This window comes from Notothenia rossii (genome assembly GCF_949606895.1).
Source record: "Notothenia rossii genome assembly, chromosome: 8".
Lineage (NCBI taxonomy): Eukaryota > Metazoa > Chordata > Actinopteri > Perciformes > Nototheniidae > Notothenia > Notothenia rossii.
Genome location: NC_136906.1, coordinates 74,313,540 through 74,337,035, shown reverse-complemented (window position 1 = coordinate 74,337,035; position 23,496 = coordinate 74,313,540). Strand labels below are relative to the sequence as shown.

Below are 23,496 nucleotides of genomic sequence, written 5' to 3'. Positions count from 1 at the left end.
CCGACAGCCAGATAAGATAGCATATATATACATACACACACACACACACACACACGATGCAGGTTGTGTCAGAGCCTTTCCTTTGAGGATTCAGTAATTGAATGTTTTGTCTGAAGAGATTAATCAGAACATCTTTGGTCTGAACTTTATATGTTGATGAGATCCTTTCCATCTATTGTAGTGCCTTATTACTTGAGTAACTTTTGTTTATTCTACCCATCGCCAATATACTGTGAAGCAGCGGTTCCCTACCTGTAGGCAAGCTTGCAATGCCTTCATGGCCCCCTAGTGGGCCATGAAGGCATTGCAAGTGGGCTGCCAAATAATTTGCAAAACATAATGATTTGTGTGGAAACATTTCATGAAGATTTGTTTTTATTTGAACCTCTTTCCTTTCTCTTTCTTGATCCTCCTTAGCAACGGTCATTACAGTCCTTTAAAGCGGTCTGTTCTACTGGATTAACGTGTCACATCATGTTCTGAATTGACATCAGAATTTATTTTACATGAAAGCTACAGCATTCGTTAGGTTTCCCTTGGCATTTATTCTGCTTTTTCGTTTGTTTTGAATATGGGAGTAGAGTCCACACATTTGACAATGAACAGAAATTTGTACCTGAAATATAATTATTACACAGATTATTTAAACACACACTAGAGGTCTGTATCAGTTAAGGAGATGTGGATTGTCTTGATTTTTGATCTATTTGTGACCCTTTTAGACCAGCTAAAGGATGAGGATGAAGGTAGTAGAAGTTAATCTGAGTGAAGAATTTATAGATCATATTCATAATTAATGTCAAACAAGCGTGGAAAAGGTGAAATGAAGACACCAAACAAACACCAATTCATCTTTCTTTGCTTTATTCAAGATTCATCTTTCATATTTTGGTAAAAAATTAAAATAAAAGCAAATTTTGGCATACAGATACATTCACTTGTCACGGATAAAAGTGTTCACTTGACTGATATGTGTGACACTTTATCAACACCTTTCTCTAACAGCAGAGATATACTGTCCTGGAACTTCTTTTTTTTTAAACGAAATACTTTTTTCTATACATAAAAAAACATTAAAGAGAGGACTTGAACATAAAATCACCTTAAGGCCCAAAAAAATAAAATCTTTCCTAGATTGTGTTAGAAAAAAATTGAGAACAAAAGCAGTTTAACTAGCCTGCATGAAGAGCATTTGTCAATAAGCCTCGAGAACTTTGTAGGAGGAGAAGGGTTTTACAAAGTGATAGTCCAGGTTGCCGCAGTGAGGGCACTGCTGGACGTTGCTGTACTCGGAGAAATACTGCATCCCCACTCGAACGTCCACCACCGGCTTCCCGCAGTGCTTACAGTTTAGACGAGCCTGAGGAGAGAAGGAGGACGCAGGTTAATGAACAGGTCGAGAAATAAGAACGTTAAAAGAATTGAGCGTTCAAGTTTTGAAGGGGGGGCAAAATGATCATCTCATAGGTCCACTCAATAACTTTCAATGAGCTTTCAACTGTATTTCCGAGTAATCATTTTCCAACTGTATATCCATTGGTTCAAGTCAAAGGGAGTTTGAAGAAGACACAGAGGAGGTTTTTCACGGTCTTCTGTGTCTATGGTTCAAGTTTTTTTAGGGAGGGTGGCCGGTTCGAGTCCACAGACATTACATCTAGCTTTTACATGTATAAAAAGCCACTAACAATAAGTGCAATTACCTCCTAGACCAGTGATTCTCAAATGGGGGTACACTGACCCCTAGGGGTACGTTGGGGTACTCCAGGTGGTACGCGAGGTTAAAAAAATTACGTAAAGGTTAATTAAAAAAATACCATGCATGATTACAAAAATAATCTTAGTACAATAAGTTAAATAGAAAACAGAATTTTATATAAAATATTCCTAGAACCACTAAGGGGGTCCTCATATAAACATGTTACATTTGTGTATTGTATTTATAGTTTTTAATAATATATCCTTTTGTTCATTGGTTTGTTAAACATATATTAAATAAATTGAAAAACTATTTTTTTTCATGCATAAAGATGAACATATCCTTAGTTTGTTGTAATTCGTAAGGAGTTAATAAATCAAACACTGATGGAACATCACTATATTGAAATTATTTATATAGGCTTTTTCTGTCAAAAATGTCCGGGGTCGGTCAGGGGATACTTGGCTGAGAAAATGTTTCAAAGGGGGTACATTACTGAAAAGAGTTTGAGAAGCACTGCCCTAGATGATACACATTCAGAACATTTAGTTTGAAGTCATGTTTCTGGCCATTTCTTTTCGTGATTCTCAAATCTGTTGTTACTTTTTTTTGGTCGGTACTAATTTTCTGAAGGGATGCATGGTTCTGTAGCTACTGAATATGCATTTATTATTAATTAACATCACTTCAGTGTGTTTTATTTCCTTTTTAAGTTTGTATTGCTTTAACTGTCTGGTTTTATTATTCGATTTTTCCTGGTTCAAACCATGAAAAGCAGTTGTAACTTTGTTTTGAAAAGTGCTGCATAAATACATTTTTCACGGCTCATTAACAGGAACGGGACACATGTGACAGTAGTTTGACTGCTCTCATTGACACTGCATTATTTTCTATTTTGTTAGTAATGTGCTCCTAGTGTTCCTACCTGGCAGCAGGGGGAAGCAGCCAGTATATCGTAGGTGTACATGGTGCCCAGTTGGTGCCAGCTCCCATCCCAGCGTGACTTGCATTTGATGCAAACGATCTTGTGGACGCCTTCTAAACAGTCCACACAGATGGCGTAGAGGTGCATTAACCTGCCTGTTAGAAATAAAGAAATACAGTATAACATTTACTTAGCAACAAGTATCAGTCAGTTTTCTGTTAAATAGCCAAAATAAATCATAACATAACAAACTCCTCGTTGCATCATTACTATACTTCTCAGTCCTGACATATGTGAATAAGGTGGTTTACGCGGATGTGATTTAATTTATTTAAAGTGGACCTGTCATGCTATATTTGAATAATATAGTGTAGGACAATACCTATATACAGTAAGGCATATTTATACTTTTTATTTTTCAAAATACCAAACAGATCATGCATTTTAGCCATTCCTCATTTCGCTCAATTTAACACTGTCTTTGCATGGGCTGATTCTGTGAGAACAGCACCATCTACAGGCCTGGCCTATGTACTACAGCGTCTCCAGCGCTTTCGAACGGCAATGTCCGTGGCTGCAGTGTTAATTTTGGCAGCTGTTTTTGATTTAGTCTTAGTCTTTAGACGAAAATGGTTATTAGTTTTAGTCACATTTTAGTCATTCCTATCCTTCGTAGTTTTAGTCTAGTTTTAGTCGACGAAAACTCAAAACGTTTTAGTCAACTTTTAGTCGATGAAAAATTACATTTTAGTCAACTTTTAGTCAAAATGTGTCTATATACTCTCTGAACGCTCCATCCCCGGCAGATCTCTGTGTCCGCTGCAGCATGTCTGTTAGGCCCCGCCCCCCACACACAGAGAGACACAGGGAGATCGCTCTTCTGGAGTGAAGAGAGCGGAAATAATGATATTGCAAGTTAGAAACGTAAGATGGATTTTGACAGACAAGATGGACACTTGGGGGAAAATATGCTGCATTTTGAATGTCCGATAGTGCACCATTAACACCTTAGTCCCGTCTCGTCAACGAAAACTAAATATACATTTCGTCATAGTTTTCGTTATCAAGAATCTATTTTTAGCTCGTCATCGTCTCGTCTTAGTCATGTAAAAAAGGTCGTTGACGAACATTTTTCGTCATAGTTTTCATTGACGAAATTAACACTGCGTGGCTGTCTCCTCCTGATTGTTGGAGTTGGCCCAATAGCCGTAGCGCCACTTCTGTGACGTCACAGAAGTGTTCAAATCTGGATCAGTCTGTATCAGATCCGTTGCAGTCCCTTTTTAAGAAATTTGGGTATGGAGGAAGATAGAGAGGGTTGTGGTGAGTTCCCTGGAACACCGGGGACACATATTCATGTATAAAAGACATACAAAAGTGCATTTTGCATGATAGGTCCCCTTTAAGTAAACAGCCAGGCATGTGCCGAAAGGAAACTTTCCCATTTCTGCTCAACGTCAGTGTTATTGCCAAAAAGCCATGACTGGAAAATGGATAGCACACTTTAATTCAACATGTTCTTTTAATTAATGCTCTTCAAACTGGAGGAAAAACAATACAATTACAATCCAAATCCCACTGTACACATGAACGCATACCCAGTCACTCCCATAGTCATAATTCTAGTGTTTTCTGTGACTTGTGTTGTTAAATAAGTCCTGTAAACTTCCACAACACCTCTGAACTACGACATCTTGAAGCTAAACATTTCTTTAATGTTACAGTATCTATCTACCATAATTTATTTTTAAATCCAACCACGCTTTTTAACTGTGCAGCATTAATCAACCTCTCTCTTTCACCAATTATCTATCTACATATGTATATTCTGCCTGCCACACAAAAGTATGAAAGGATTAATAAATCATTCTGATGCATATTAAGCACTTTACATATTAAGCTCGTGGGACATCACATCAAAGAAGCTTCATTTGGCCGCCATGCTAATTTACAATAATTGCTCGATTGTGCAGAAGCAAGCGGAAAATCCTTTTTGTCTATACACACATTATGGACTGGATTAGTCTGTCATAGTTTGTCTTAATAGAAATGAACACTTGGACATTCAAAAATAGAAAATGTAATTGGGCAAAATAACATACTATTTGTTGCAATTCATTTACAAATAGCATATAATTATGATTTTATACTATATTTTATTCCTGATTCAAAGCAAACTTGATGTCCTGCAGATCTGATGTGTTTTTGTTGTTGAGATTAAACACTGTATCTACAGTAAAAACTGAACATATACTTTATAGCATAAACATGTTTTTGATCATTCATACATGGTAAATATGTTTTTTTGTGAGGCTGTGAGGGCTTATTGCTAACATCTTTGAGCTAACATGCTCCCAATAACAATGCTAACATGTTTGGCTGGTATAATATTTACCGTATTAGCATGCTAAGGATTAGCTCCAAACACAAAGTACAGCTGAGGCTGATGGGGTATCTGTTGGTTGCAGATATTTATACATAGTTTAATATTGAACACTTTACAATTTGACATCATGGTGCTATGGTTAGGATAAAGGATAATTAAATCTTACAATTCATCCTCTTGAAGCCATTATGCACTTTAAAGCATTCCAAGGAGAAGTGAAACAAAACGTCATCTCCATAGTAGCGCTATAGAAAACTTCACAGGATCAGAAAATGACTTGCTTACTAACTTATGATATTACTGTATAGTTCTTGCTAGAGTTCATCTCTATTTACTGGCTGTCACGTCTGTGCCAAGCTCGGGAAATGTCATTATTAACTCGATTTAATACAATGTTGTCAGTTACACCCTATGTGCACCAACAGCATGACCTTCACCTCGTGATGAACTGAGAACTTCCTGATACTGACCTCTCTGCGTGACCGCCAGATAATCCTTTCATATATCGCCAGCCTTGACCCCCCCCCATACCTTTTCCCACTTCTATCTTTAAATATGCAACACACTCCACTCTCTGTCTTTCACTCTGACAGTGACTGTGTCTGTATGATTGACTGAACTTTCTGGCAAGATATCAAATACAACAAAGACAGCTGAATGGTCTGATTCTTCTTCCACATTTGAAATGCAGACACGAAAGTAATAAGGATTTATCCTCTGGGAAACACGAACGCCTGAACCACATTTCAGTGCAATTCATCAAATATTTGTTTTAGATAAATCAGTCTGGGCTTAAGTGATGGATCAGCTGTTAGACTGTCATATGTTCCCATCTATATAGAGCCACGGTGCTAACTTTACTGATAACTTGCTTAACTTGTGAGAAGTTTTGCGAACATGTGAACCTGTGCTCCTATAATCTTTGTAGGGCAAGATTTTCCCCTACTTTTCCACCTTTTTAGTCCAAAAATAGAAAATGTGTCGCTTGAATAAAAAAAGGTTGTAATGCTTACAACCTTTTTCTGATTTGTACTATCATATATGTGAAGTGTAATAAGTATTAGCACTATTATGAGCCACGTTTAACTACTTAAACTAGTAATTGTGTCTGATCGTGTTGAAACCAGGTCTGACCTTGGAGGTGGCAGGGGACGTCGTACTCGATCTCGTCGTGGCGTGACGGGCTGAGGAACAGAGTCCCGTCCACTAAAGGGAACTGTTCAAACACAGGCAGCGCTCGGTGGCACAGCGCACAGTTCACCACGTTCCTCTGGCTCGCACTGAGGGCTGACAGGATGAACCTACAGGGCAACACGGACAGAAACAACATGGTTACATCTTCTAGAGAGCCAGATTCATGTGGGATAGAGTTGTTGCATCAGAGTTGTCTTTATCAATAACCTGAGTTCTACTAAACGCTATGAGCAACTTCTCAGGTATTAGTGATATAATATCGTGAGGCTTGTGTACCTCTAACATGTTGGACCACAGCTCGTTAACGCCAATTCAGTAAATGTCAATTAACAGGCGATATTTATGTATGAAATGTGTGATTGATCTGGTCATTTTTATGTCTGAAAATGATAGAATCAGCCAAGGTGACACAAAACATCTGCTTCTGTAGATAGTTGTGATGTCTTATGACGGTTTACATATTGGAAAATAATTACATTTGGATTTGTTTTTCTTTCTGATATATATATATATATATATTGCCATATCAAGAAGTATAGGAATGTTAACCACTTGACGAGAAATTACCTATTTGGGTCAACATCCTTCTTGTTTACTGAAATATGACCGTAAAAAGCTAAAAGATGAATTATAAACAAACTTGAATTGCTTTGTCAGTTTATATTTGATAAATAAGCTACTAAAACAAAAGCTGAACAGCAATCAATACTCAGACAATTACTGTTTTCATTCCCTTTTGAATCTTATATTTGTATCTGTTTAATTTGGAACTATTTTGTTTCTACCCCAAATAAGCCCACCACTCGTGTCACTGAGCATGGTGTGGTTTGGTAGAAAAAATAAATGTTCCTACGTGAAACTACTCACAAAAAATCTGTGGATTATCTCGAGTCACCCGGTCATGATCTCTATATTTTTGTCTCTTGAGCACCACAAACAAAGTGCCATTTAGATCCAAACATTTGAGAGAAGGCAATACCTCCAACACTTGGCAACTCACACCAAAACAATCTAAATTAAAAAACAGACAAAAAAGATGTTGTTTTTTATATTAAAGTGTATTGTCTCTTTAATGCAGAGGGGAAACACGGGGTACCTGCGCAGCTCTTCTCCCTGGCCGGCCTGGGCGTCGTCCTCCATGCGGACGTGGTAGGTGTTGAGTTTGTGTCGGGGGACGTGGGTGAGCAGCTCCGAGAGGTCCAGCCTCCTCAGGAACTGCACTGGGTGAGAGTGGGCTCCGTCACCCACACTGCCCGAGCTGAGGCGCTGGTGGAGGGGGAGAGAGAAGGACAGCGGCAGGGGGATCACACCGGGGTCCAGGTGAGCTCCACACCCAGAGGCTCCCATCGAACACCCCCCCCGACCCAGAGCTCCTCCCGCCAGCAGGTGTTTCCTCTGCGGGTCCATGTGCACGGCCGATTTGAAGAACTCCCCCAGCTGACGGGACCCTCGCAGTCCCGCTGCTCCAAGCACAGCACTGGGGGAGAAAGGGAAGCCAGCTGGAGGAGACTGACCCGGGGAGTCGCATGGAGACTTCAGAGGAGGCCCCAAGGAGAAGGGTCCCCCTCCTGCTGCTCCCCTCTCTGTGGAGTTCTGACGGTCCATTGAAGCTCTCCGAGGAAACTCCTGACTCGAGGCTCTGTGGGGAAGCTTCCCTCCCCCCATGGCCCCCAGAGGTTTAATCCTCTTCGGCTCCTCGTAGAGCCCGTCTCCCGACGCTCCTCCGCTGGACCCGTTCCTGCCCGCACTCCTCTCCGACGGCTTCTTCTTCCTCTCCTCCTGCGAACGCTTCACCTGGTACCAGTCGGTGTCTTTCTTCAGATGGCCCTGTCCGCAGCGGCAGGAGCAGAACCTGAAGGCCAGGTCGTAGCCCTTCTTGGTCCACATGTTCTGCCGGCACTGCTTCTCGTTCCAGGAGCGCGCCCGGCCGATGCAGTTGAACTGGATCAGGATGGAGCTCTCCCACTCATAAAAGCACTGAATGTGCATCCAGTTGCCGTACGGGCAGAGCTCGCTGTTGCAGAGAACGCGCTGATAGTCGTCCTTCTCCAGGTTGATGGGGCGGGCCCAGCTGCAGCCGAGGGGGGTCGCACACTGAGCGTCTGCAGGAGGACACACAGGAGGGGTTATTTTGTCGTATTGTCATCACTAATCCCCACAAAAGACAGGTTTGTTCAACTCACGTGTGTGTAATATGGTACTGAATATTAGCCTGGATTGTCTATTGAGAAGTCAATTACTTGTCATTTGTTAGAAAACAATGTGACAAGAATCAGAATCAGAATACCTTTATTTGTCCCACAGAGGGGAAATTTACATTTGTGACAGCAGAAAAGATCCAAAGAAAGCTTAATGTTAACTAAGAAGCATGCATTAAAACAATTAAAGGTGGGGTAGGTAAGTTTGAGAAACCGGCTCGAGATACACTTTTTGTTATATTCCATGGAATGCTCTTAACATCCCGATAGCAATGAATATCTGAAGTGCTTTGACAAAAAATACATACAAAAATGTCATCTGTGGAAGCCGTAGCGCTGTAAAAAGCACGACCAATCATTTTAGCCGGCCCGGCTAAAATAACTGGATGGCCTACCTGCCTGTCAGCCTTCCATCTGTGCACAAATGTATCTCGTGCCCTCATTGGTCATGTGCGCGTTGTGTGTGTTGGAGGAGGGGCTCTGTAAGGAAGTGGCAGATTTTTTTCGGTTGTGTATTTTCAAATTCTAGCGCACTCAAGCTGGTTTCTCCAAAATGGCCTACCCCACCTTTAAACAAAACAAGTTTGTAATAATCACCACTTTTTTTATTAGGTGGTATTGTCTCTTGACATTACATATTTTCCCTATTGTTTTTCATTTAGTTCTTTCTTTTCATCAAATTGTTGTCCACTTTTCTGTTAGTTTTTTGGTACCACTTTACAATAAGACTACCCTTATAAAGGGTTCATAAAGGGTTTATAATTAGGTTATGAATTAGGTTGTAAACACTTTATTAATCATTAAGAACCATTTATAAAACAGTTCCAACATAGTTTTCATACATCAACACAGGCTCACTATTTGGCAAGATGACCAAGCCTTATATAGTGGCTACTTAACCGAGAATCAACTCGGTGAACAACAGATACCAAGGATGCTGATGAAGAAGATGAATGAAGTTAATTAATTTCAGTTTTCCGCACTCTCGCGGGAATATCTCCGCAATGGAGCGAGCTTAAGTTTCACTTTCGATTGCATGATATAGCCCAGCGCAACACCTCCGTCAAGCATGTTGCCACTTGTTTGTACCATTTTCAGGCGATTTGTAATCTGTTCTAGAAAAACGAAGTGTTTTTTAGGATTTCAAGAAGCATATAGAACAAACAATGGATGTATTTTATGAACATTTATCCATGCTGAAAGTAGATTTAAATGTGTTAGGAGGACTCGGAGTGAGATAGAGATTATTATCTATTCTATTATAAAACGGACAAGTCAAATCAAGCAATCTGATTGGTTCTTAGCCGTGATATACTGAGCGCATACTACGGGTAGAATTGTAAGTTACTTTTCACAACAAGTCAGTATCCCTCCGCGTCTGAGAAAAACAGTATACCGTTGGGCAGTTTGCTTTTCATACTGGAAAAAGAAAGCAGCGGAGAAGTAACGGGGCAGAAGCCCTCCTTTTTGACGCAGCGGTCCAGACATAGACATCAAACGGCAAAACATATTCAGTGTGCAGTTCCTTTGGCATTAGGGAAGGGATATCTAGATACTTTTGAAGGTTTAACATAATGAATTGTGCTACTTTTAAAGCAAGTAACGATGTTTTCAAATCTGTAATCAAAGAGGTCCGCAAAAACGCTATCGACCAATCAGATTGCTTGATTTGACTTGTCAGTTTTATAAATATATTTAAATTTCGTCCGTTACGAAACAAAATTACAAAGCATAAAATGGAAACATTTAAGATAAACTTCGACCTCCGGGGGGGTCTTACAGTCCCTATCTCCAGAAAAAAAAGCACCTAAACTATGACATGCAGAGCTCCGTGAAGAGCAGGTAGACCAACTGGAAAAGTACCACCATTCAAAAGCTTTCTGATGCAGGTCTTGAAACAAAGCAGAGAAATTATTACCGTTAGTGGCCATAGGTGCGAAAAGGTTTCCCCCCCCACCCCTCCCACACTTTGGGAACCCCTGGTCTAATGGAGAGTGAGGTGGGCTGAAGATCGGAAGGTTGTGAGTTCAAATCCCGCCTGGAACACCACCAATAGTGTGCCCTTGAGTAAGGCACTTAGCCCTTAGTTTCTCCAGGGAGAATGTCCCTGTAATCGGTAATTGTAGGTTGCTTTGGATAAAAGCTAAATGAAATGAAATGTAATGTAAAATAAGAAGCTGAAGAACATTTTGTGAACTATTAAGCAGTCTCTCCACCATGAGATGCATATCAACAAAACAACATGAGGTGAGAATGTTAAGAGAGAGACTTCAGTGTCCTCCTTGCTGCCTCATCGCCATCGATTTATGAAATTCAACTAGGCCATCCAAGCTGTGAGCGGCTCTATTCAAGCTCTGCCAACTGTCAAGTCTGGATGTGAATCAAGTAAATGTGGGCACACACTCTCTGCAAGAAGTAGCTCACACTGTGGGAGTGTGTGTGTGGGTGTGTGTTGGAGATAGTTTCCTTTTCCGTTATACAGTCAATGTCAGCGAGGGTTCTTCTTCTCCCTTTTAAAGGTGACCTATCATGCAAAATGCAATTTTCTACGTCTTTTATACATGAATATGTGTCCCCGGTGTTCCAAGGAACTCACCAAGTGTCAGAAAACACAACCCTCTCTATTTTCCTCCATACCCAAATCTCTAAAAAACGGATCTGATACAGACTGATCCAGATTTGAACACTTTTATGTCGTCACAGAAGTTGCGCTAGTGCTATTGGGCAAAATCCACCAATCAGGAGGAGACAGCCACGGACATCATTGGCGTTCCAAAGCGCTGGAGACGCTGTAGTACATATGCCAGGCCACCACATGGTGCTGTTCTCACTGAATCCGAGCATGAAAGGCAGTGTTAAATTGAGCGAAATGAGGAATGGCTAAAATGCATGATCTGTTTGGTATTTTGAAAAATGAAAAGTATAAATATGCCTTATATAGGTATGGTCCTACACTATATTATTCAAATATAGCATGATAGGTCCACTTTAAGTTCACCACAGTGGCGATATCATCTATCTACCAATGCATTGTTACCCTGTGCATCATTTTAGTGGATACAACTGATAAAGTTAAGCTTTAATTAATCTTTAAATGAATCTTGCTTGGACACACTAAACCCAGGATTAAACAATAGCTCCATAAAGAGAAAAAAAAAAATCAATTTTGGGCCGCAGCTACTGATTGTTTTCTTGGTAAATCCATTAATGAAAGGTCAATACAATAGGAAAATAGAGAAAAATGCAAGATGTCATTAAAATTGCTTGTTTTTATCAACTTCAGTAAAGGTATTTAAGTTTTAAATTAAAAAGTGCAAAAATGAGAAGTGAATCCACATATTTGAAAACAAAAATCGCTCTCATGTTAAGCCTGTCTGCTTTAAAAGGTCCCATGTCATGCTTTTCAGGTTATTACCCGTCCCCTTTTGTGTTATGAAGCTTTGTATGCATGTAAACGGTCTGCAGAGTGACAAACCCTCAAAGTACACCCTGTAGCGAGTAAAACTCTAACACAGAAAAGAGTTCAAGCTCCATCAAGCCGTTTAGGACAGAGAGTGAATACACAGAGATGCTGTATGAGAAACCAATGTGAGTTTGGAACATTGAACAATGTAAATCTATTCTAGTAGACCTCAACAATGGAATTATGATCAGTAGAAATGGTCATGTCATGGGACCTTTAAAATAGTATTTAAATGATAAATCATCAAATATAGTTTGCTGTTGTGATTATGAGACACACTTTTAAGCTATAGCATATTATATATAATGACTAAAAATACACTCATGTTAACAAATATGCATACAACTTAAGTGCATGTATACCTTTCTAAAGCAATGTAGGTATAACAAGTTGTAAAACATGTAATAAAGTTACTCAAAAGGTTTTACAGTACAAAGGACAATAACCTATTAATGTCCTAGTTTTTTGTAATAAATATTTTTGTTTTAAACACATTTGTACTGTTTTTTTAAGTGCAGTTTGACTTTTTTTCTAGGTATTGTTTACTATATGGGTTGAAGTTGCACTTGAGTGCGCAGACCAGTGGCGAGCTGTCAGTATTACTCCTGAGTCTCAACCTCTATGGTCTCAACCAAAAACTGTGTGTGGGTGCGCTCCAGGAAAACACAGCTGAGGCCTGCATAGCAACCTACACAACCAATGTGAAATAACATCGATTATTAAAGTGGACTGACTTTGAAAGAACCGCGCATTGACCCGCTGAAGGTGCATTTGATAACAAGAGGTGCTATTTTCATAGGTGATAATCTGTTTTCCATACCGAGCTGGGGCGCCGATTTCCATTACACACACTTTGACACATTACAGATTTCTAGCTAATCGGGCTCTACTGAAATGTGATGAAACAACAGTAAAGATTGATTTTGAATATACAAAAAGCGCTTTTCAATGCTGCTTACATGCAACACCTGTCTCAGGAATATTTCTACTTGTTTGCCTGCTGTTCCCTTAATCTCCTGCACCAAAACAAACAGCACTTGCCCTTCAAGTCAGTGTTTAACAACTCACACAAACCACCATTTCAATGCAGTGGAGAACTAGCTACGTGCAGGTTAACATGCACAACAACGACGGAACAAAATCCACTCCTTCATACAAGGCCTCAAGTCGTGATCGAGCATTATGTGCACACAATCAAACCCCCATTAAACTGACACCCGTTTAAATATAAGTTGGGAAGAAGTGGAGTGGAAGGGTGTATGCATGAGCCCTTTGCAAACGTCGCAGTGCATGCATGTCACAGTCGCACAGACAGGAAGGCAGCATCACTAAACTTCTACATGTGAGTGTGTGTGTGTGTGTGTGTGTGTGTGTGTGTGTGTGTGTGTGTGTGTGTGTGTGTGTGTGTTTCCTCTCACCACTGGAGCGGTCGTGTCTGGGTGTAGCAGCAGCCGCCGCGGCCGCGCCTCCTGTTGCGGCCGCACAGGCTCCATTTTCCTGCTCATCTCCGCTGCTGTTGGTGCGTTTGCTTTTCTTCCCCTTGTTGTTCTTCTGGTTGGGCATTGTACGCGGATTCGGACGTCAGTGATATTCCTCGACCTCTGTTATCAACGGCTGCTGCTGTCAACGCTGTCTGACATTTCTGTGGACTCCATTTCTGCAGCCGTGGTGCTTTTGTTGTTGTTGTTATTGTTGTTTTTGTTATTGTTGTTGCAGGTTTTTTCTTCTTTGTGTTGTTTTTTTGGAGTCTTCTTGCACGACAGGCTGCGTCAAGTGCAGGTATTGTGCAGTAGTTTTAAAGAATTGGCTGCTGTTACCTTTTAGGAGCGAAGGCGTGTCCGTCTCTTGTTTTGATTCCTGCTCTGCTGTTTTCTTCCACCCCCTGACGTCACATGACCCCGCCCCCTTCAACCGCTGATGCTGCGTTCACGTACTGTGGGACAAGTCGGACTTTAAAGCTTCGAAACACTTGATGTGAACATAATTAACACTATTACGTTTTTTATTTTGCTTATATATCCAAAAATAATGATGAAAGGAATAAAATAAAATAAGCCTTTATAGGAGTACACAATCTAATAAAACAGTACAGGATATTAACAAAGAACATTATAATTTAGTGGAGTGTAATATTGCATTTGATAAAGGTATAGTAATATTAATATAATATAACAACAAATATATTTAGCATAACTAAGTATTATAAATAATAAATGTAGTGTAATTTAACTACATACGTCCAGTAAAGCACAAGTAGGCTACCTCCAAATTGTACTGAAGAACATAACTTTATTAAATGTATTTATTTACTTAAATTACAACACAAATAACATACTTAATGGGTCAAAATTGAAAGTTATGCATACATATTAGAGTTGTGCTCCTTATGCATAAGAAAGGCCTTTGTAAGCGTTGTATTATTAAACATATTGTATTGTTAAAATGTGTAAGTAGCATTTTCCCATAGCCGTGGGAACATGTTTCAAATGGGGGGTGCTGTGGGGATGACACCAGGGCTATTTTTCACCAATTTGCTGCCCTAGGCAAGATTTTAGCTGGCAAGGAAAAACCTCTACAAAAGACCAATACACTACAAACAGATAAACGTATTGATATGGTGGACAGCTTATATAAAAAGGCTTCAAATGTATTTAGTATTGCCTGAACATGTTTTAATTGGGGGGTGGACTTCACATCCTCTAGGGGGGTCCGGGGGTGTCCCCCCGGGAAGATTTTTTAAAACATTTTAAAGTAAAATGCTTCAATCTGGTGCACTTTGAACGCCCAAACTAGAGACTGATCTAGGGAATACAACTCTAAAACACCCATATGAAAAAGATTGGTTTGCATTTTAATAATCAAATAAGTATCTGAACATATCCAATAACCCATAGCCAATAACAAATAAATGTAGACTAACTTTTATTTTTGTGGTTCATTTATATCTTATTTGACCAGTTAACATTAATTTATTTATGCATATTGTTAAATATCTCCAGTTTTAAACAATATCTTTGGTTTACTGTCCTACAGTATACATTGGAATGATTTCAAACCTGTTTTTATTTATCCTAATAATTATAGAGGAGTGCCTTGGAAATATTTGTTTACATAAATTGTGATCAAAACGTTTGAGACCCACTGAGATAACTTAGCCTAAAGTGAACTATCTATCTAGGAGTCCTTTACCTCACTGAGCCTCTCAGTCTGACAGGAGAGCTCTCCCTCCACATTATTGTAGAAACAGCTTCTTATATCCGTTAGCGCAGCAGAAGCTAACAACATTCCCCGCCGGTACCGGTGCACCCCCTCTCTCTATCTCTCTCTCTCACGCTGGCTGTGAGCTGCAGGCGCCTGATAAGCCAACATCCCCCACTTTCATCACTTACAGCGGCCATCGTACAGGGCAAATGGAAAATGTAACCGGGGTGAAAATGGTGTTATCTTTACTTAATTATGAATGTTGTTACATCAAGGCTGAAAATTCTTTTTTTTTGGATTATATTTGTATTTAATCTTGTGGAAGTGTAGTTCCCCTGTCCTCCACCAGGGGGTGCTGTAGCACCCTTAGCACCCCTACTTCCCACGGCCCTGATTTTCCTGTTGTTAACTGGGGTTATTACAAATGTTTCATAGACTGTAGAAGTCATGTGTTCTGTAACTTGCACATACTTAAGTACCTAAAAAATGTTACCGCAATATATTTTTCATCACTGATCACGATGCATAGTTCATAGTACAATATTTCAGATATCCCTGCAGTACCTGAATGCATCAGCAGACTGAGCCTCCATACATAAGAAGTTGATGAAAAGTAATAAATGTCACATACCTGTGGGCAGGCATCACTGTCTAATTAAGCAGATATGACAGCACACATGTCATCAACCTAACAACATTACATCAAAAATAAATGAGAGGTAACTGGAGCTTTGCAGCATTTCAATGTACAGCATACATCAAAGTACATGTATAACAAGCATTGGTATTTGAAAGTTTCCAAATATTTTCAGTATTTAAAGAAGACAAAACAATATATTCTCTTGGAGGGAAGTGGGGCGTCAAACTCCATTCATAAATCTTGCATTTTAAAAATGTCCTGCTTTTCGGATAATTTTCAAGGTTGTTGATCAATTTAAAAAACAGCAGCAGCTCCTTGACTATTCTGCTTATTTCAAATGCAACAAGCTGTACTATTTCAAATTCTATGCCTGTCTTTACCATAATAGTCCTGCAGCAAAACACACCATAGTTGCTCGTAAAATAACGGGGAAAACCAGTTGCATCAAGTGTGATTCAAAAGCACACGAGTATAGATAATGTACATTGACGACTGAACAAACTAAACTAGAATTTTTGACGCTTATTTGACAGTAAAAATAAAACATGCATTTTCATGGCCTCTCAATCAATCAATGTTTATTTATATAGCCCAATATCACAAATGTTACATTGTCTCAGTGGACTTCACAGTTTGTACAGAATATCAGTATGACAATACGAGACCCTCTGTCCTTAGACCCTCACATCGTACAAGGAAAAACTTCCAGAGAAACCCCACAGTTTAAAGGGGAACATGGGAGAAACCTCAGGGAGAGCAACAGAGGAGGGATCCCTCTCCCAGGACGGACAGACGTGCAATAGATGCCGTGTGTAAATTGAAAAGATAATACATTTACAACATAGGTAGACCAAATGTTTGGAAATGCATATGTCTATAATAAGAAGATCAATAGGAGGATGTCAACAATCCTGTGGGAGCCATCAGAGAAGTAGTATAAGACATCTACACATGCAATAAAGTAGCTTGTCCAGTCTGAGTGGAACATTATAATATAAATAAACATAATAATTTCAGTGTTGTTGAGATGTGTTTCAAGATTTAGAGTGGTCAGAAAAATCACACACAAAGCAGGTTCAAGGTTTCAAGTGTAAAGATTTTATTCGTTGCAGGGTATTCCACAGTAACAGAAACCTTGGTACGTTTAGGAATGTGTTATTGCCAATACAAGCAGACAGTAATGACGCACATAAACACATCATGCAGACATCCCATTGGTTCACAGGAATGGCTTGAAGTATCGGCACCGCTCTGATCACAACTCTCTCCTCTGGCTAAAGGTTAATTGTGCTGTAAATTGCAATTATGTTCAGCTCACTCACAGTTTGTTTCCTCCTTACTCTTGCTTCTCCTCCATTTATCCCAAAACATTACAGACTTCTACTCAACCGTTTGTGTTGTTTTACTGATGATTACATTTTGCCCTACTGGCTACATTTCAGCAAATGTCATAATTTGAATAAGCTCTTCTGGGTTTCCTTTCTTTTATCCATCTTTGCCACCAACGCTGTTAAGAGCAGAACATCCCATACGGTTCAGAGATAAGTAATAACATAATTCAAGTGAAGCTGAAATCAAACAGCGTAAGGATTTAGGTTGACAGAACAGCAGTGAGTGTGAAATGGGTCTTTTAAAACTTGCAGATAAGGCGTGGTCTCTCTTCATGGGATATGTAACGCTTGATATTATGCAGGAGAAGAAGCTGAATGTGTGGAGATTATTGGTGTTTCTAGGTTTTTTCCACGAGAGCAGCTGCAGCCACTTACCGGTGTTCAAAATGAAACAAATAAACAAGATATTATGACATCAATTAGATTAAATAATATAGACATGATATGACATATTGAGCCATGAAATTGTTAACTAACTCAATAGATATTTTAAACTCAGTTTATGAAATGCTGATTGGCTCTGCTTCTTTCCAAAATAAAATAGTTACAGGTTGTGTTTGATTTGAAAAGATTTCCCACACCGTTTTATTTCAAAATGACCGCTGACCCTTTTGGGTCCTTTCATTTTTAAGTTAAAATACACTTTATGAAAAGGACATTCTAAAATAAAAGCAGCTGGAACAAAAATTAAAATGACCTGTCATGTTATCTTGAAAAAAAGCAGAATGTGACAGAATTTCATCAAATTGATTGAGTTAAAAAGTGTATCAGATTATTTTACAATTTCAGGTTATCACCACATGTTAGTCTATACTTATTCATACGATTACCTATTTCATAATATCTTATTTATTGTTTCAATTTGGACCACATTGGGCTCCCGTATCTGTTCCAAAAAAGGACATCATGCCTGATCTGCAAGTTTCATTTCCCTACAGTACAGAATAATGGGTGGCAAAATAAAAAAACTAATAAAACTATAAATGCACATCTTGTGTAACAAGTAAGACACCTAGCTACAGGACAATTATCAAACATCATTTGGTTGCGTCCATTTGGTCCTGAGAAACACTGAGAATTAATCTTTTGCATCTCGCACCAATAACCCTGTCATTATTACACAAAAACATAAACTGCATGAGAAAAACACCCGCCGTCTGCTCATCGACTGTTTCTTAGGAAAGGCAAGATTTGGAATCTGTTTAGCAGAGAAAATTCATTATAGATCACAAGTAAAAAGATGGAATAAAAACTAGTCTAGCAGATTGCAACAAGTACAAAATGGTGCAAAAGTCTTGAAATGCACTTGTCTTAGTAGTTTCTATCTCCCAAAAGCACTGGTGTAATAATGTCTTTTTACAAAGTCCACAAGAGGTAGTAGAAATGTCTTATGCAAACAAATGGAATCGCCACTTGGGGACACTTTTGGTGGACGCACACTACCTGTGGTCTTACAGCTGTACTAGATTCAAAGTGAGAAGACATTCTCGCTGATAAAGGAACAATTGACCTAGTACAGCTTTTAAAAGTAGTATATTTTACAAACAACGTGTAAAGATCAGAGTGCTCCAATTAAAGATGTGAAGAAGAATTTTGTTGGAGTTGCTAAATGTCTCCAGTCTATTATCCTGACACTTCAAAAGAGGCATTTGGCTGTAAAAGTTACATTTTAGTGAAATTCCCCTAAAGATTAACAAAAAAAAACCTGAATGAAGGCGTTACACAAATGAGTACAATCCTGATTTGTGTGTTTATAGTCTTAAAAGTGTATCAAAAGGACATCTCAGACCCTTGGTTGATAAAACAGCAGGGCCTGAGAAGGAGAGAAACACCATCTGAAAATATAAACGTTAGCCCCTGATAACCCAAAAGATTATCCAATAACTTGTTTAATAGCGTTTTGGCACAGTGAAATCAAGTGAAATCATACGCAGTTATGCCAGCTGGGTCCATAAGTGTACAGTTTGAGCTAATCTGTTTTGTTTAAATTGAAATACTGAGCATTGCACGTGAAGGAAGAAAACAAGCCGCTACAGAAGCTCAGTATTTGAGGGGATTCAGGAAGTTGCTTGAAGGCCATGTGGTACAAACATTAGGCCTTATTCCTGCAGCAGAGTAATACTGACGCTATCATGTACGCCCTGCAGCAGCAACTCGCTGTCGTATTTGACCACCTTCCTCTTCTTGGCCGCCTTCAGGGTGCCCACCAACGCCTCGAAGATGTTGGCACACTGCTCGTCGTTGAATAAGACCCCGAACGTCACGCTGGTTTGACCGTCGGCATCTGAAATAGGAGGCAGATTGATATACATCTTAAAAGTAATAATACAAACGAATGTCTGTATTTATGTATAATTTGCCAAGACTTGGAAGGAAAGGGGTAATGTGTGAGTGTGAGTGTGAGTGTGTGTGTGTGTGTGTGTGTGTGTGTGTGTGTGTGTGTGTGTGTGTGTGTGTGTGTGTGTGTGTGTGTGTGTGTGTGTGTGTGTGTGTGTGTGTGTGTGTGTGTGTGTGTGTGTGTGTGTGTGTGTGTGTGTGTGTGTGTGTGTGTGTGTGTGTGTGTGTGTGTGTGTGTGTGAGCAATAACGTGTAGATTTCAGTGGACTGTAAACTGAGGCGGGTGTGATTTTTATGTACATGTATGTTATATATTTGTGGAATAAATAAAAAGAAGAAAAAAAGAGTAATAATGCTCTGAGCTTTCAGGTGTTGTTATTTCATTTCATTTTCATTTAATCATTATTTGAGAAGGGACAATGCACATTGATGAACATTTTTAACAATTAATGCTTCAAATGTAAATATGCTAGATTTGAGCTTTGAGCTAATTTCCAACCGTAGTCCCTCACATACAACACATACAAGGAGATACCCCTTTATTATAAAGTGCATTTAGCGGTGATTGCACGTCCGTTTGTTGCTCAACCATTCTTTGAGTTGACCTATAAAACTATTGAGAGTGGGACAATCCCGTATCTCAGTTTGGGAGGCTGTTCCACAATGAGCTGCCTTTAATGGAGAGGACATTTTGTCCGAAAGTGGTTCGCCTACGGTGGACTTCACAGTCTCTTCTGGTTTCTGACCTAGTGCAGCGTCCATTCTGTTTTTTGTGGATGAATTCCCCTAAGGGGGGGGGGGGCAGTCGATGTAAACATTTATAAAAAAACGCAAAGTCTTAAAATTGTCAAAACTGTTTTGCAAGGATTTCCCCCAAGTTAGCCTTGAAGTAGTCACAACAAATAAATGGGAATTAAAAGTGCAGTCACCCAATGCAATACTCCACCTTTTTTTTTTTATTCAGCAAATTGCTGTCAATATCTTTAAGCCAAAAAGGGCCACAATAGTTAATAACAGGTTAAACCAATTACATTAAATGTCAGCCAACAACTCCTTAATAATTGGCTTGAAAAATATTGGATTTTTTGGATGCAAACGCTAGCAGTATGAGACAAATAAAGAGCTTTTTGAACATTAAAGCATGGAGACATGTCACAGTAGGGGCACAGAATACGAACCAAAACATTAGCATAAAAGGGCCTCTTTAAGAGATTTTTTGAGACTCAATACAAGTGAAGACGGAAGGCTTTGTAACCAGACACTGGTTTATTTGTTTCAGGGCAGTGAGCTGGGGACTAAGGTCGATTACTGATCAACATCACATGATTGCATGTTTATGGTTCATTAGAATTTAGAGCATGAACATGGTTAATTAAACATGGTAAAATGAAACACATCACAATGAACCTCTAATAGGCGTACAGAATATAGCACTGACTTACTTTTACTGCCAAGTCGCTGAATCTCCTCCACCAGACGTTTGACTTCATGGTCGACATTCATTGTTGCTAGAAGGGATAAAGAAAATCGAATTAACTACCACAAATAGACTTCTTAGCTTAACAAAAGTGTTTTAGAGCGTGTACACAGTGTGGGAGGAGACGAGCAATTGGTCATGCTACTTTCTTGCAGGGGGGACACAACTAAAATGGTGTCATTTTAATGTCCTGTTGCTAAAAAGTAAATGTATTCTTAAATATAGGATCCCTCATTTTCGTAAATGCTTAATACATGAATTAGCGTGTAATTGAGTTACCATTTGTTTTAACAATCCTTACTGATATCGAAAGGTTGGACCAAATATAATGTGATATAGTCACTTCAAAAAATGTCTTTCTTTGCCAAATTCTCAAAAGGGGGATACTAATTCAGAAGAAAATATAAAATTATAATTTCTCACATAAATACATTTGATTATTGACACAGTTGCAATTTTGCCAGAATAGTGAATGGGATTAAAAACATGTTTGAATCAAAATTACGTTTTTTTTTGGTATTTGCTTTTATACCGAATTCTCAAACGGCGGATAGTTATTAAGAAAAGAATATAAATTATAATTTCTCACATCATTAAATGTGATTATTAGGGAGATAGTTGCAATTTTGCCAGATTGGTGAACGGGGTCTGGGACAAAGGTTATCTTCTTACAAAAATCGGCCATTAAAAACGAAACTAAAATGCCTTTTTCATTCATCAAAAATACACACTAACAAAAGCATAATTGATGCATTTAATTCTAGATTTATAAAATGAAGGATTTAATAAATGTATACATAAATAGTGTAGTATTGAGATGAATGGAGCATGCTGCAACAAGAACAGGGCGTACTGTGATCAATGCGGAAATGGTACCATTAGCATTCAGAGCTAGCCATCACTGAGCACAAATCCTCATTGTAATTCATGCATTTCAAACATGTGCAGTCATTCTTTAGTTCGGGTTTATATTTACAGTCTAAATGTGTCTTACATTGCTTCAGGTACAACAGAAAGACTTTGAATGAGCACCGGATACGAGCTTGCCCCGGTATTGTAGCTTCTTACGTTCAACAAATGATCCGCTAATAAACGGATATTATATGTGGTGAAGGAATAATGTAATAAAAGTCAACATAAAACCAGTTTGTATTTAACACTAACATATATACCTTTTGTTTTATGGTTCTGGATCCTGATAAGAAGATGACCGACTTTCTGATGAATCTGCTCCTGGTGAATGATGCTGATGCGTTCAGTGTCTGCTCGGAAATGATATTCTTTGTCTTGGTGCACTGATTGATTTCTCCTTGTCATTCATTTCGACATCGTTATTTTTTGTAACAGAGCGAAGGTTTAAAAAAGTAAACAGATGAATTACTGTAAATTAATTGTGAAAAATAAGTAAAATACTGAATAAAAAAAAGGTATATTGGGACCAAGAATTATGGAGGTTTTAATAATAAATAGTCAAAGAAAAAACACATGTTCACACTATTCCTAACACACTGTTCTATACATATAAATAATCCTATTCGAATATGAAATAGTATTAAAAGGGCTGTTTACCAATACCTAATGGCTCAGTGTGCAAACAATCACTAATAAAGGTCATACTATGTGACTGGGAGCTTCAGAAAATGTAAAATAATGTGACCTTTTGCTCAAGGGGGCAGCTGTAAAATATTAAAATGCATAAAAAGATGTGGGTCACGGGGTCTTTCAACAGATATTCAGATTTCCCATAACCCTTAAAGGCACCATTAAAGCTCATCTGACTTAATCGTGACACAGCTTTCAGGGGCTCCTTATATGGCATGGGAGAGAGATGCCTGTCTCTCCAAACAAAAAGTTACATTTTCTAATCCTCCAGAAATGACTACACCCAAATACAAAAACTAAAATATCTTTTTTTTTATCAAGCCTTTGGAGCAGTGGCATTACATTTAAACAAGCACACCAGAGACATTTCCTTTACACAGAACATTTCCAGCATCACAAGTGACCTTTCGATCACTGCAGACAGATTTTGGTACTGATGCATATGTATGTAGATAATATAAGAAAGTGCTCGGCCCATAATAGCTCATTGGCATGACTCTGATTCTCTTTCCTGTGTCAAACCTCTTCTCATACATCTCTTCCTTTCCATCCTTTCCTTTTCTTATGTCATCCCGTCTTCCTGTCCTCTTCCTTCCACCTGATATGGTTAAATGGGCACCAGAAGCTTATTTTAGCCTCATGGGTTATGTTGTTGTATTTTTGTTTATGATAATAATGACATGGAGCTATGGGCATGTAGAACAAATGGAAAAACTATAACACATACCCAATTACCAATCTTCTTTAGTCATTTGGTAAGCATGTATTATTTAGTTTACTAACAACATGTCATGCATAAAGCTTTTATTGTGACAACATTTTGTGCTTGTTTTATTATAATATGATGTATTCTCCTACTATTATTACTGCATTTTAAATTCTTACTTACATACTATAATCATTAGTGTTCGCCCGTATTTATTAACTGAATGATATTTACATATAACACATCTTTCCCTTAATTACCAACATAGTCGATTATCCGG

General features: G+C 38.8%; 2 protein-coding genes across 4 annotated transcripts; both read right to left on the bottom strand.

Annotated features, from left to right (window-relative positions):
* Positions 1-847: 847 nt before the first annotated feature.
* heca (hdc homolog, cell cycle regulator) lies at positions 848-13,886 on the bottom strand. Of its 2 annotated transcripts, none has more exons than XM_079645056.1 (5): positions 13,281-13,787; positions 7,298-8,303; positions 6,142-6,308; positions 2,622-2,776; positions 848-1,360 (listed from the first exon to the last, which is right to left on the bottom strand). In XM_079645056.1, exons 1-5 carry the CDS (start codon positions 13,423-13,425, stop codon positions 1,196-1,198), a joined length of 1,638 nt encoding a protein of 545 aa, XP_079501182.1. In that variant the 5' UTR covers positions 13,426-13,787; the 3' UTR covers positions 848-1,195. The 2 variants fall into 2 exon arrangements, with proteins under 2 accessions (XP_079501182.1, XP_079501183.1); XM_079645057.1 differs by lacking the exon at positions 848-1,360 and adding an exon at positions 5,017-5,076 and having other exon boundaries at positions 2,642-2,776; positions 13,281-13,886.
* A 2,892-nt stretch (positions 13,887-16,778) lies between these two features.
* On the bottom strand, positions 16,779-22,212 carry abracl (ABRA C-terminal like). Of its 2 annotated transcripts, none has more exons than XM_079644297.1 (3): positions 22,081-22,212; positions 20,874-20,939; positions 16,779-19,378 (listed from the first exon to the last, which is right to left on the bottom strand). In XM_079644297.1, exons 2-3 carry the CDS (start codon positions 20,932-20,934, stop codon positions 19,194-19,196), a joined length of 246 nt encoding a protein of 81 aa, XP_079500423.1. In that variant the 5' UTR covers positions 20,935-20,939; positions 22,081-22,212; the 3' UTR covers positions 16,779-19,193. The 2 variants fall into 2 exon arrangements, with proteins under 2 accessions (XP_079500423.1, XP_079500424.1); XM_079644298.1 differs by lacking the exon at positions 22,081-22,212 and adding an exon at positions 21,903-22,038.
* Positions 22,213-23,496: the final 1,284 nt, after the last annotated feature.